A 14,756-nucleotide genomic window follows, 5' to 3' on the forward strand; every position below is an offset into this window, starting at 1 on the left:
GCTGAAAAAGCGTGTGTGTGTGTGTGTGTCTGTGTGTGTGCGTTTATGTGCAGGGCGGACCAGGCTCTCAGTACTCTCGCCATGAGGAAGTTCTGTGAAGATAAGGTGTCCTCTTCCCTCCAGCCATCCCAAAACAGGTAGAGACCACGGGGGGTGATCTGAGGGGAAATTGGGTGGGGGTGCAGGGGTGGGGGTGGTTGAGGGTATCCCACATCATGGCAGAAGTTATTAAATGCATCCCCCTTGCATCCTTTTTTAAGAAAGACAACGCAGCTTTTAGCTGCAAGCTCTCCGTATGTACAACTGCTGACTTACCTCAGGTTCAGGAGGGAAGACACTTTGAATTGTCACAGATGTAATAATAAGATTAATGATGGCTGAATTCCGCTAAATTGCATCAGTTTCAGGGTCCCGGTATTGTCCATGCTGACTCTGTCACACAGTCACGGTTTACTGGGACATTTGAATAGAACAGAGCCACTGTAAATGTTATCGGAAACACCTGCGCGGTACAAAAAACCAAGACACTGAGAAAGTTCAACAGTGTAAATTATTATACATCATGCAAAGTGGGCTACTTCTGTAATGAGACACTTTTCCATCATCTGTTATTCACTGCACATCATTTTTACTTGACAACATCAATGTCAAACCACAACTTTGTTTGTTCACTTGTGTACAGATTAAAGAAATTAGCTATAATATATAGCAGAGGTACAGGTATACGGATTTTATTAACTTTGGACAGAGCCATGCTGACTGTTTCCCCATTTCCAATCTTAATGTGAAGCCGAGCTAACCACCCACTGACTCTAGCTGCATAGTGTACACTCTGCAAGACAGGGGGTTAGCACATTTCCCCAAACGACTGAATTATTTTTGATTGCTCTTTCCAAAATAACAAAAGATAGTCATACAAGATAATCTCAACCTACGTGTGTTCTTCTTACTCCCCATTTTAATCCCCCTTATTTTATCATAAGGATCTCTCTCACTCCTTTCCTCCTCCTTCTTTCAGGTATATCTACTACTTTGGGGGCCTTCTGTCCGGGGCGATCAAGATGAACAGCAGCCCGCTCTTCCTCCACCAAGTTCTCATCCCATCGCTCCCTAACTTCCAGGGTGAAGGAGGTGTGTGTGTGTGTGTGTGTGTGTGTGTATGTGTGTGTGTGAGTGTGTGTGCGTGTGTGTTAGTCTTCACCAAAGCACAAAACCAATATTTGTCGGTTCCAAATTTACTGTATCTACATAGATACGTGCACATTCCCCTTCTTTCATTGTCCCTCACTGCTCAGTCTTCTCCGCTATGAAGAGTGTTGTCCGATTTGTTGTGACACATTTCCACAAGCAGTTTGTTACCAGACAAAATGGCAAAACCATCCTGGGTGCCACTTCTCTTCCAACTATCACATACGATTTGTTCCCAACTCAAAATCTCACAGCGTAAGTCTAATCAACAAAGGAACAATGAAACGCCAGTTTCCATTTAATGATCTGTTATTTCATACTTTTATCTTCAAGTCTTTTGTCATGTGAACCCCAAAATTCCCCATGCATCAGGCATATATTAATTTCCACCTTACGAAAAAGATTTTGGTTTCTATATTATTTCAAAAGAATTATATTACATGTTCTATTCATGACATTGAGTATAGAATAAGTCAACATAAAAAAAAGCAGCACATTCAGATGAAAAATAATAAACCAGAAGGGCACTCGGAAAAGCGTACCTCCACACCCTATCTCGCCATGTTAAAGAGGGTGAATCAAAATTCCCTGATCCGCCCATTTTGTCCGGATCCACTCTTGAATTGAATGGATTCTTTCTTGGGTCATGCCCCACCCCTCCACAAAATTTCATGGAAATCTGTTCTGTAGTTTTTTTGTGTTATCCTGCTAACTAACAAAAAAAAAAGAAGAGACAAACAAACGCTGATGAACCCATGACCTCCTGGGCGGATGTAATCGATTAAAAAGAATGCTGCCTGTTGAAATGGCTCGTGTGCCTCATGCGCATGTGTCATGTTCAAATGGAGACAGGCCGACTGACAGCTGTTCCAGCTGTGACATCGTCATCAGAAAATTTCGCAGATCGCGCCGCAGAGGAAAACATGCGGCAGAAGCGTCGCCGAAAAACATGTTTCCTCAATTCCTTTCCCAGACCGAGACGCGAGGCGGGGGAAACTGCAGGTGCACTTAAGGGACTGATCTGACTGTGCCCCTGTATGCAGATAAAAAATGTGTACGCCATGTGATGTTTGTCTTGGCGTGGTGCTCTGACGGGCTTCCCCACTGAATCACAGCCGCCCTAGTAGACGCGCCCCCCCCTCCCCCGTCCTAAACACACTCTGTTTATCTTTAATCAGATGATCAAGTCCAGGAGGAGGGGGGTGGCAGTCAGCACATTCCCTTCACATTCTTTGCTACTTCTTAATTTGTCCCCCGTCTCTCTCGTTCTCTCTCCAGGTTACTACCCCTTCTTGAAGATCTACCAGGCCATGCAGTTGGTCTACACGTCAGGCATATAGTGAGTCTCTCCTGCTGTCACATGGCCAACTGATAGCAGAGACTAGCCGGGGCCTATTTGTTGGCACACGGGTGTTTTCCTTTCATGAGCTGCGGTTGCAGCATCGTCACAGAGTAATTAAACAGACAGGATTCAATGCAATTACACAAAGGACTACTTTATTCTTCGAATCCAGCTTTGAACTAATATCGTCCAGCTTTTTCTTGTTTGCCTCAAGGACTTTCCAAGAGGATAAATGTGAATAGGGGCCATTGTCAAGAGAAAAACATCTTGAGGAAGGCGCTAGAAAGGATCATTCACGCAAAACGCATGGTCACAATTTGTATATGCATCATCACGGTGACATCATGCAAACAGATCCAACAAATCGATCCATCAAGCTGAGGCCGTTTGTCCATCTCCTGGCATCTCGCCTGCATTCCTCGTCTGTGTTTTCACCTCTCTAACAGACTTGTTTGTGTCCTCTGCGTTGTCTGCAGTGACCTTCAAGGCACTGGCGGCAGGCGGCTGTGTGTGACCATCGAACCGGCACTTCTGCTCAAGGGTGACATCATGGTGAGTCATATGGGAAAGAAATGACTGAACCCCCTGACATGGGTGGGGTTGTAATAGTGCCTTAATGACTTTATTTATTTCTTAGCAAACAGGGAAAAACAAGGCCGTACTACATACACTACTGAAATTTAGTGAAGCGGCCACGCCTCGTTTCTGAAATCTACATTTTGGTCTGGGATAAAAAAGTTGTTAACAAGCAATCATAATTTGTCTGTTTTGTGCAGTCAGACATTTCGATAGTGTAGGCGACACTCATTTTGGAACTCAAAGCCTTAAATTTGCTCACGCGACCCCTCATTATCCCACATCATGTATGCATTGTCTGATCTGCCGTCTCGTCCCCCACTCTCTGCCGCCCTCTGCAGGTCAAATGCTACCACAGGCGAGCCCAGAGCGCTGACAGAGACACGGTGTTCAGGCTGCAGTTCCACACGTGCACCGTTCACGGATCCCAGCTCTGGTTTGGCAAAGGGGAGCTGGACGGAGCTTGTACCGGTACATTTTTATTTAGGTGGCCGAAACAGCTGCTCGAGAGATTGAGAATCACAGGGGACAGAGGCGGTGAGGCTGCGGAGTATTTGCCAAAATGCATGAAGTTGAAGGAACGCGGGAAATGATTCAAGAGGAGGCAACTTAAGCAAGACAAAGCAAGGCACACTCTGTACCTATTCTGTATTGGTACTGCAGTATTCTGGTAAGAATGACCTCTTATCAGAGCGGGCTGGGCCTGGCAATGTTGGCGCCCTAGGTGGCATTTTTGATCGGACTTAAAATTCCCGTGTGGGAAACGGATGCTAATCTCGCCCCACATCTGATGAATGTGTGAACAGGCGACTGTTTGGAAACACTTTGCAATATCAATGTGGTGAGTGCTGAAACAGCATGTAACCGTACCGCCAGTGGACAGGGGTCATAAGGTCGGCAAACTGACTAACATTGGCCACCATAGACCACAGGTCGTAGCAGACCAAGGCTTTTGGCTTAAACCCCAGAGTGTGTTGAACTGCAGCAAGGGAGTTCAACTGCTTATTTGTAAGAGGAAGACTGGGCTAATTCCTTTTTACATTCATAGTCTCACTTTAAATGCACTAGAACAAATTAGTGTTTATTGCTGCCCCAAAGCCCACGGTGGATTTCTGCCTGTTTTTTGCGTTTTTATTCTGGATGATTTTACATTTTCATTCAGGAAAAAGAGTTGCTAATTGTGGTGGGATAATCGCCACACGCTCCCATTGGATGAAATGGCAGCTCTTTAAATTGACATTGTGGGAACGTATTCACAGTGGTTTGGGCTCCTAATGCCGTGGTTGAATAAATCCCTCAGTAATAGCAGCGTGATCCTCATCCCAGATGTAATAACAGCTCTCTGGAGGCAAGTATAGTGACAATGAGTTGTAGTGCATGCCAGGGTGTCTAACTATTCCGAGAGAGTAACGCAGGCCTAGTGAGCGCTGATGCATTCCTCAAGTCCGTAATGAATACTCTCATTACTTCATTTCCTTCCTCAGTTTCACTTTCTCTAAAAATGACAGAACCCGTGTAGCTTGGGAGGCTGATGTCTGTGACGCATGCTGTCGCCAATCCACTGAACCAAGCGTTACATACGTACATAAACACACCATTGTGGGTTTTAGCATATACGTGATGTATCGGAACAGGAACCGATTGATCACTGGTATGCTTTCAGAAGTCGGAGCCTCGCGTGGAGATTACACTTTTGTTTGTGGGCTTTAATGTAGAGAGAATTCTAAACTTCCATGAGTCAGATCATTTTAACATGTTTTATGCCTATTTATGTTGTTTTTTCTTCCGTCCTCCCTAGATGAGCGTTTTCCGTCTGATGCCACAGTAGAGTTTGTCTTCTCCTCTGGACCTGAGAGGATGAAAGGTTTGTTCACTCCACTTCAAATTCTTCTTCTTTTAGTATTTGCCAAAAAAGTTAAAGACACATTGATGGAGGTGATCTGTTGGAGGCTTGATTAAGGGAAGAAAACAAATGCAGATGAATGGTCTTTCCTCAGGCCGTGAGTATCAGAAGAACGACCCGGCCGTCACAGTCGACTACAACACCGCCGACCCATTGGTTCGCTGGGATTCCTATGAGAACTTTAACCAGCGATACCAGGACAGTCTGGAGGGTAACACGCCGACTGTTTTCTTTATAATCAGCTTGATCTGTTGAACAATGTTCGACAGGCCTAAAATATATATGTGTCTGAGAACTGATTTTGTGTCTTTTCATTTTTGTCTTAGATATTGCCCACACCAGAGGCCCTGTAGATGGCAGCCTCTATGCTCAGATAAAGAAGCGCCGAGGGGGCGGCTCGGGTTCCCTCACCTCGACTAATGGCAGCAGCCCAGGGGGCCTCCTTCCTGACGATAGAACGGATCGTCTCGCCTGTCAAGGTTCTGACTCCGTTCACTTGAACCAATCGTCTGTCCATCCTGACCGCCAGGACGAGCCCACTCGTCCGCCGCCTCCAACCAGACAGGAACAAGAAGACCTCGAACGGCTCCTGGGAGGCATTGAGGGAAACCGCGATGGAGAGCGGGAGACCGCCATCTTGGATGATGGGGACTCTTTGCCCTCGGAGCGGACCGGAACGCTGAGGCTCAGTCGGTCATGTTCCTGCCGGGATGGTTACCGGTCCCAGCGCTGTGCCGAGCCTGGCTGTGACCGCACCCTGCTCATGCCGAACGGCTACTGCCTTGATCGGGCTCCGGGCACCAACGGCCACCACGGCGCGACCCCTTCTGCCAGCCCGAACCCAGCTGCTCCTCTGTCACACATGGATCTGTGCCAGCACTACAGTCCCCACTCCCACCTGTCCCTGCCCCCTCCAGATTTGGTGTGGGACCGCCAGAGTGGCCCGCCGCATTACTTGCACCGCTCCTTCTCGGAGGCTCCCTCATCTCGCCATATCTGCCCATACCCGTCACCAGACCTTACCCCTCACTCTCACAACCCCCCACATCACCACCCTCTTTCTGCCCCGGGCCACCTCTGCTGTCGAGAGGACGACTACAGCCCCTACCATCACCCTCCTCCACCTCACAGCCACCACCACGCCCACGCGCACCACCCCAAATCCTCCACCAGCCCTACCTACCACGATATAATGCTATTGGATGGTCTGCCGCCCCCTGGCTGCCATTGCAGAGACTGCACTATCAGGAGAGATGACTATCACAGCCTGAGGCTGGACCGAGGTGACAGCTTCCACTGGGACAGAGAGCCGGAGCTTCAGCAGAGGGAGGTGGGGCTGAGGAGAGCCAGGGAGGCAGAGATGCCCCGAGGGTCTGAGCAACACTGGGAGAGGGATCCCGGGCCCAGGCGAGGCAGAGAGCTGTCCCTCCACTGGGAGCGAGACAGGGAGGCGGAGCTGCAGTGGGAGCGGGACCGAGAGGCCGAATATTGGCACAGGAGAGCCACCGTAGCCGCCTATGGCCCACAGGGTCAAGATCTGCCTGCGTTCACATTCGACCCGTTGCCATCGGGCCACCCGGCCTATCCAGAGGCGTCGAGATCTCACGCTCACTCTCACCTGGATCTGAAGTACAGCAGCAGCAGCAGTGGTTACCAAACCCCCCGGCAGGTGTGCCCCTACTCGCCGTACCAGCCCTCGCCGTCCGAAAGCAGGGGCTACGCCTCGGGTTACCAGTCCGAGTCCACGTCCCCGCTGCCTCCTTCCTCCTCCATGACGGGGCCCTGCGGCCATAGCAACGGGCCGGCAGAGCATAACCACAATCACCACCACCATCACCACCCAGACTCACAGCAGTCATACAGCTCTGACTCACACACTGGTGAGTCACGGCAAAGCACAGACACTCACACATGATTTCTTGTAATGGGAAACAGGAGTGGATAAATCATCAACAATCAACAATAGCATCCGCTGAAAATTGTGGATAAATCATCAACAATCAACAATAGCATCCGCTGAAAATTTGTGCTTACCGAGACAGATGCCAAACACATTACTCACAAATTGCCTCTTCTCGCCAGTCGCCAGCCTCAGCTGACACTGCAGGTTATGGATGTCCAAATTTTTGTAAACGTTTTCCATGTCCCTCTCCTTCCTCAGACGGCCTTCGGAGTTCCGGTGAAAGTGTGGGCTGGAGGGACCACATCACACACGGGTCCTTCAAGAGGGTCCACAGAGACGCCCACGCCGCCTGCTCCACGCCGTCCGACATGTCCGGACCGCCCACTCCCGTCCACAGCAGCAGCCCTCTACGCACGGAGGAGAGGTATTCAACCTTTACTCCTTTACTTGACAGGGTTTTGTCAAGGATAAAAACAAAGGTTGCGGCTGTTTCAAGTGTCCAAGAGTTGTGGCCGTTCTATGCTGATATTATCTGATACTAATCATGACTATAAAGATTCAGGGAGGGGGACAGAGTGGACATTTTTGAAGAAAAAAAATTCAACATCACGGTATGTGACAGTAATACTCGTGTCTGTCCATTTAAGCCCCAGTCCCGGAGGGAGGGAGTACGAGATCCGGACCACAGACATCATCAGTGACTACGAGGCCTCGCAGCCCCAGGACGGACACTGTCGAGCTGATAGTATCGTTCAGGCATCCCCGGTAAACCACAACAGTAGCACGGAGCCGTCGTCCGCCAAAGACACGTCGCAGTCACACGCGCCTGCACAAGCAGAACCCCGCAACCACTGCGCAGCACCAACAGACCCGTCCCCTGCCACCCCCCACCCGCTGCACTGTGGCCCAGATGTGCCCTCAGTGGGTACGCCATCGACATCCAACCAGGGACACTGCCAGGCTCCTTCATCCCCTGTTCGTGCTCCGCCCGGCCCAGAGACACACCCCCAGCCTGGCGCTCTCACACTCCGGACCCCCCACCCTTCAGAGGCCGCTGCTCTGCCTTCCGCCGTGGCACAGCCGGTGTCCCAGCCCCGGCCCCAGAGCCAAAGCCAAGCCACTGGCTCTGCAGGGCCGACCCCGACAGCCGTGAACGGATCTTCCCCGACCATGGAAGCTCACCCGGAAGCCGCGAAACCCACCAACACCCAAACCCCTGCGTCCCCCACCTCAGCTTCATCGTCGTCATCATCCCCCAAGCCCGCATCCAGCAGCATGGAAGGTTCCCCCGTCTCTGATGCCCCGGTTCCCGGCTTCGCCACCCTGGGTAGGCGGTTGATGTTGAGTGGCTCTGACCCCCAACATCCGCACCACACCCAGCAGCACGGACCCCCGCATCACCACTACCCGGCCATGGAGCACAGTGCTGCTCTGGACACGAACAAGAGGCACTGCTACTCGGCTCACTCTCAGCAGCCTCACCCGTCCTCCTACTCCAACTACTCCACCATCTCCATCCCCCTTCCTCACCCTCAACCTCCTTTGCCAGAGAAACGCCACCCGCCCGCCCCCTTGGGTTCGCCCGCCGACGGGGTCGGGACTCTGAGGCCGGCCGTGGGCCATGCGCCTTCCGCCGCCACCCAGCATCAGCACCACGTCACCTTCTCCCCTACCGTGGGGGAAATCGCGCCCCCCGCGGCCCACGACGATGCCCCGACCTCTGTGGAGCCCGAGACCGCGAGCAGGGTCAGCGTGAAGTTTGTCCAGGACAGCTCGAGGTTCTGGTACAAGCCTGGTATCACCAGAGAGCAAGGTGGGGTCTGACAGAGTAACGCTCTCTATTTCCTTTTTTCCTAACTTTTACAATTGTAAAGTTTTTATTGAGAATTACAGAAGATAGCATTCCCTAATGTTTCGGTTGTGCCGTAGCAATCGCAGCTCTGAAGGAGAGAGAGCCAGGAACCTTCCTGATCAGGGATAGCAACTCTTTCCAGGGAGCTTACGGTTTGGCCCTGAAGGTGGCCACGCCTCCGGCCAATGTCAACAGCCACAGCAGCAAAGGTTAAATCTACTGTTCACGTTCTATATATATATATACATGTATCATTTTTACATGTTTGTTTCTTCTGTTCGGCAGCAGCGGGCACAACGTTGCTACCGGACAGTTTTGCGCATTCAGCAGTTGCAGTTTGTCCTCGGCGGACGATGATATTCGCAGCGCGTTAACGGTAAATCTCTCTGGTTACAGCGGGCGACCCTCTGGAGCAGCTGGTCCGACACTTCCTCATAGAAACGGGCCCTCGAGGAGTCAAGATTAAAGGGTGTCAGAACGAGCCCTACTTTGGTAGGTTGTGTCCTTCGCCCACCTCCGGGGAAAATATTCATGTTTGATGTTTGACAAATGGGGCACAGGAGAGAGAGAACTGTGTTACGTATGCAACCTGTTAATATTGGCGGATGTAAGAAATTTGTTCCTGTTACCTGTTATCCACAGGGAGTCTGTCTGCACTGGTCTACCAACACTCTATCACACCCATTTCGTTGCCGTGCGCTCTGAAGATTTCAGAAAAAGGTTGGTTCAAATGTGAATATTTTCATTGTTAATAAATCGCCCTGACAGTCATTGTTTTGATTATCAAAGTGGCTATTAAAATTCCCTAAAACCAAAGGGGATTGATCAACTACTAATTGTTTGAGAGCTTTTTTTATAATTATTATAATATGATATAATGTAATCGGTGGTGAGTTACAGGAAATGCACTTGAAACCTTCCGGTGGCTGAGTTTGTGTTTTGTGTATCCGCGTCGCCTTCAGATCTGATAGGAGAGGTGCAGGAGGTGCAGCCGGTGAGCAACGTCAGCACGGCCGCTGACCTGCTGAAGCAAGGAGCGGGTGAGTGTGTCCGCCCTGCCACGCCTCTCCGATCCCCTCCGACTCAGCGTCCACATTCCACCTGTTACTGTGTGTGTGTGTGTGTGTGTGTGTGTGTGTGTGTGTGTGTGTGTGTGTGTGTGTGTGTGTGTGTGTGTGTGTGTGTGTGTGTGTGTGTGTGTGTGTGTACACGTCACGGAGGTGGAGTTCTTTACGTTGTCACGACCCGGCTCAGAGGAACACAATATGTGGAGACCACACATGACTCAATAAAGTAAAAGGGATTTATTGGACAAAACTAAATCAAACAAGTGGAAGAAACCAAAAAAACAGCAACACGACCAGAGTTCATCCAAATCAAATGACCCACAGAGGCGAGAGACAAGAGAGCTAGTCCTGTCACATCAAAAATGAATGTCAACAGCAGTCCAGCAAGTGTTGCTGCTTCCATTCTCACGTCTGATCTGGCAACCCAGCAGGAGACGGGCCTTTGGGGCCGTCAACAACGTTAACACTCTACCGCCTCTGAGTTTATCCTCAGAGGACACTGAGAACACACTGCACATACAGCACGAGAACCGCCACTGCCGATGTTATTACAAATAGAAATATATTCATAAAAAAGATTGAATGGAGGTGGAAATGATGCTGCACCTAATAACTCTTACACATACAATGGTGTGAGTTTGATTTAAAATGGTCCGCAGCCTTCACGTCTTCCAACATCTCATTAGTCAACACATCGCTCACCTCTCTCTCTCTTTCGGCCCCCCCCAAACCCCAGCCTGTAACGTCCTCTACCTGAACTCCGTGGAGACCGAGTCCCTGACCGGCCCCCAGGCCATCGCAAAGGCCACGGACGCCACCCTGGGCCGCAACCCGCGTCCCGCCGCCACCGTTGTGCAGTTCAAGGTGACGTCGCAGGGCATCACACTCACCGACAGCCAGCGCCGGTAAGGAACTTCACCTTGGATTCAAATCTTAAAATAAACCAAAAAGACTATTTACTATTCACAACTTTTATCTTTCAGTACAAATAATTTACTCCTAATTTGACAATAATCTCACTCTAGTCTTCAGCAAAAGTCCCCAGCTTTCCTGGGAGAAAAAAAAAAATGAATGTTGAGCAATCAGCACTGACTGACTCTCTTTGGTTTTGCTCTTCGTTGCACGGCGTCCGTCTTCTTCCAGGGTCTTCTTCAGGAGACACTACCCAGTGAGCAGCGTGACCTTCAGCAGCGTCGACCCCAACAACAGGAGGTGGGGAAACCAAACGCCGGCTCCCGTTCGACTCTTGTAGCCGCAGTCGGAAGCGTAACTAACCCAAAACCCGCAGACACGGTCGATCGGTCATTCGTCGCCGTGAGCCCCTCTGCATGGATCCGTTCTTTCGGGAGCGCATTTGTTTGCCAGTGTGAGCGACGCATGAGCGGCTCGCGGCATGGCGACTGTCGGCTTCGTGATTGGCCGCTCTTTGCCTGTGTGTGTCTGAGTCCGGTTTCTCTCTCTCTCTCCTTCTCTCTCTCTGCTTTAGGTGGATTAACTCCAACCACACCACTGTTAAGTAAGTGTCAGTGTTTGGCGCCTCCGAGACATTGGGCCTCACGCAAGAACACGTGATCCCGTTCGTACCATGAGTTTGTACAAACAGGCCACGTCGGATTCATCAAACGCTTCTATCTTCAGGAGAGAAAAAAATGACGTGCATAAACAAGATGAATGTCACCTGTGCGTGTCTTATTGTATTATAATATCGAATTGCTAAATTAAACAGAATAATGTAAACATAACGAGGTGAAAAAAATAATATATATGTTTTTTATTTATTCATTTAATTTCAATATTGCTTCAAAGTGATGAAAAAACGACTCACAAGTGGAAAAACTTGGTTTGATTAACAGTAGACGAATTTACGTGACTCCCGCATTGAGGTTCTGTTGTTGCATGAGGCCCAATGAGTGTGTGCATGTTTGTGTTTTGCTCTTTTTTTTCAACTGAGAAGTCGTTGCATGGCCTCAGATTGCGTGTGAGCCTTGGCAAAAAATCATTCCAGTAAATTTCACTCTAAAATTTAAAAAACCCAAAAAACCCAGTCCAACATGAGCCCCCCCCCCATGTTACGTGACACCAATTCTTCCATTGCGGTTAATCCTGTTGGCTGTCACAGAGACGGTGGCACCACACTGGCTGAACACACTCGTGATATGTGACCGCCCCTTCCCTTCCTTTCATACAAAGTCGTCGTCTCACCATCCTTTTCTTTCTCTCCCTTCCTCTCAGGGTGTTTGGTTTCGTAGCGAAGAAGCCCGGCAGCCAGGCGGAGAACGTCTGCCACGTGTTCGCGGAGCTGGACCCCGAGCAGCCCGCCTCCGCCATCGTCAACTTCATCAACAAGGTCCTGCTGTCGCAGCGGCGGTAGACGGAGAAAAGGAAAAGGAGACTTTCGAGCGCGCGGCATCTTCTAAGTATTAACGGGGAGTTGAGCAGTTCGAAGATCCGCGCGTTCTCGGCGTCTACGGCCGTCGGCTGATGATGTGACAGAAGATGTTCTTGTTGTCATGTAAATACGTTAGTAAGGTGATTGGAAGTCATAGTCCATGATGCCTACTGATGGTTATATCATTTGTTCATTTGACACTCAGTCTGCATCTAAAACACACACACACACACACTAACACACGAGTTTTTCCAAAAAATACACTTTTCTAATATAGTAAAGAATGCAAAAAATCCCATAATGAAATTCAAACAAAGCCATGGTGCACAGTGTTACAGCTCCTCCAAGGACGAGGAGGCTTCAGAGGACCACTTCAAAAATGAATAAACACCTACATCTTACAGGGAGCTGTGTCGTGACGACAGACGTGCGGAGCAGGACTCATGACTCCTCGGATCTCCAGATCGAAACCCTCATATCTCGGCTGTAAAGTAACCCAGCCGTCATCATCTGTACATGGTTCACCATGAGACCACACTAACACAAGAGGGATTGTAGCTGCATATTGACTGCGCTCAGTTAATTGGCTCAGTGAATTGTGAACTCTAATTGTAACATTTGTGATGTCATCTGTGAGCTTTAACTCATTCGCAGTCTTTGTTGTTGTCTTCGTTGTGCGATTTGAAGGTGACATGTTATGAAAAAAAATCAGTTTTCCAGTGTTTGTGCACATAAATGTGTGAAAAAGGACCAACCCTTTTTTTTTGGGAGCTGGCTAAACCCTACGGCCTGGCTCTGAGCCACTGGTTGAGATTTCTCTCCCACTGTGATGTCACAGTCGGACTCTTTTGGGGGTAACCCCGCCTGCAATCTCAGAAGCTCCACTTCTCTGGTGAAGGGGCGTGACGTGTCCAGCACATGATGCCTTTTATAAAAATTAGAGCATGTAAACCTGTTCAAGTGGTGACCCAGATAGAAAAAATTTGAAGCTGAATATGAGCATAATATGTCACCTTTAAAAAAAATACCTAGACTAAAGGATTACAGGAATAGCAAATCAATAGATCATCACTTTATTTTTTCGTTATCATTCTAGACTACAGAACACGTTTGAAAATGGCAGTGTAGGCCTGTAGAACATTGTAGTGGTGAAATATCAGGTGTTGCTGCCAGTATCTCATGCCCCGTCAGCTTTAGGTTTGCCTCGTTCGTGCTCAGAGCTGAGCAGATGAACCGAGACTTAACTGAGCCAGTCGATATAACCAGCCCCCATGAGATACAGTATCCAGGATCATCAATGTCAGTGTCACCCTCAACAGAGCTGAACATGCGTCATGGCGCGGGCCCCCGGTGAGCGATGGTTAAATACAACTTCTATCAGCTCCATACAAGTGATGGAAGCAGCGTGTGCGTGTGTGTGTGTGTGTGTGTGTGTGTGTGTGTGTGTGTGTGTGTGTGTGCGTGTGCGTGCGTGTGTGTTTTTTTTCATAGACTAAGGTGTGTTGAGGGCAACAAAGCGCTGTAAAGTCAAACGTGGACCTGATAACTGCCCTTTTTCTTCTTTCTTTTTTTTAAACAGCAGGTGTTTATATTTTGTATCGTTTTAACTAAAGTGACTAAAAGGCCCTGACGGTGTAATTTAGTGTCTATATATATCGAGAGACGTTCAGGTGTCCAGATGTGCGTGCAGCATATTCTACAGCCACTCTTGCCTTCGACCACACCGCCGCCCCCCAGAGCAACACACACTCATCATAATCGACAATCATGTTTTTGTTGTTTTTTTTAGGGTGGGGGGGGGGGGTTTCTCTCACTCTCATACACTTAATTATCAGAACGGAGAGAGAGACAGTAACTCTCTAATGAAAGTAATCAGGAATGTGAGCTTTCAGCGAGGTTTGCACGTGAGCGAGAGGCGTGGGTGGGTGCGTGCGTGCGTGCGACAAGGGTGTTGGGGTGAATACGTCGGGGGAAGGTTTTGTTACGTCCACTTTTAAAGAAAAACGTATGTGAAAAGGGGGAACGAGCCGGACGTGCAGCGTTGAACCACACCGCTGCCGTGAGACGTTTGGTGTTCATCCACCGCTTCACATCAGTTACACGCATCTGTTATATGAATCAAAGACACAAAAACAATATTCACACATACTGTACGTTGTCAAAGAGTAAAACAGGTCAACTGTACTTAACCAAAGACAGAGCACTCATTGTATTAATAAGCTTTTTATCCAGTTATATTTTTGTACTTATTGCTTCTCGTATTTTTTACCATGCTTTTATTTAGTGTCGCCTCGTTTTGTTAGAAAAAACAAAAAACACTACTCGTACTACAGCGTTAATATATTGTGGTCTGTTCTCTTGTCGAACTCTATATATGATGTAGTAATATATTTTCACCTGCAGCTATAGGACCATGTATGAGACATTTTAAAATAAAGGAAACATTTGGTTTGAACAGAATAATATGCTATTTTGTATGCAAAAAAAAAAAATGAAGACTAGAAATAAACTGAAATGATGTGGTACCTGAAGTGGT

At 48.8% G+C, this 14,756-nt stretch overlaps 1 protein-coding gene across 6 annotated transcripts in view; it reads left to right on the forward strand.

Moving 5' to 3' along the window:
* tns2a (tensin 2a) overlaps nucleotides 1–12,942 on the forward strand; it is a 47,667-nt gene extending 34,725 nt beyond the window's left edge. For 5 of the 6 annotated variants that reach the window (XM_047330692.1, XM_035644069.2, XM_047330694.1 and 2 more), the window contains 18 exons: nucleotides 54–137; nucleotides 1,019–1,131; nucleotides 2,467–2,527; nucleotides 3,007–3,082; nucleotides 3,448–3,577; nucleotides 4,905–4,970; nucleotides 5,104–5,220; nucleotides 5,336–6,889; nucleotides 7,171–7,336; nucleotides 7,560–8,725; nucleotides 8,842–8,973; nucleotides 9,161–9,256; nucleotides 9,407–9,484; nucleotides 9,727–9,804; nucleotides 10,568–10,736; nucleotides 10,975–11,043; nucleotides 11,318–11,347; nucleotides 12,064–12,942. In XM_047330692.1, the coding sequence (XP_047186648.1) occupies nucleotides 54–137; nucleotides 1,019–1,131; nucleotides 2,467–2,527; nucleotides 3,007–3,082; nucleotides 3,448–3,577; nucleotides 4,905–4,970; nucleotides 5,104–5,220; nucleotides 5,336–6,889; nucleotides 7,171–7,336; nucleotides 7,560–8,725; nucleotides 8,842–8,973; nucleotides 9,161–9,256; nucleotides 9,407–9,484; nucleotides 9,727–9,804; nucleotides 10,568–10,736; nucleotides 10,975–11,043; nucleotides 11,318–11,347; nucleotides 12,064–12,202 (4,324 nt within the window). In that variant the 3' untranslated portion in view covers nucleotides 12,203–12,942. The remainder of the gene's footprint in view (nucleotides 1–53; nucleotides 138–1,018; nucleotides 1,132–2,466; nucleotides 2,528–3,006; nucleotides 3,083–3,447; nucleotides 3,578–4,904; nucleotides 4,971–5,103; nucleotides 5,221–5,335; nucleotides 6,890–7,170; nucleotides 7,337–7,559; nucleotides 8,726–8,841; nucleotides 8,974–9,160; nucleotides 9,257–9,406; nucleotides 9,485–9,726; nucleotides 9,805–10,567; nucleotides 10,737–10,974; nucleotides 11,044–11,317; nucleotides 11,348–12,063) is intronic. The other variant, XM_047330693.1, reaches the window with a different exon arrangement.
* Nucleotides 12,943–14,756: the final 1,814 nt, after the last annotated feature.

Source organism: Scophthalmus maximus, chromosome 3, assembly GCF_022379125.1.
Source record: "Scophthalmus maximus strain ysfricsl-2021 chromosome 3, ASM2237912v1, whole genome shotgun sequence".
NCBI classification, from domain to species: Eukaryota; Metazoa; Chordata; class Actinopteri; order Pleuronectiformes; family Scophthalmidae; genus Scophthalmus; species Scophthalmus maximus.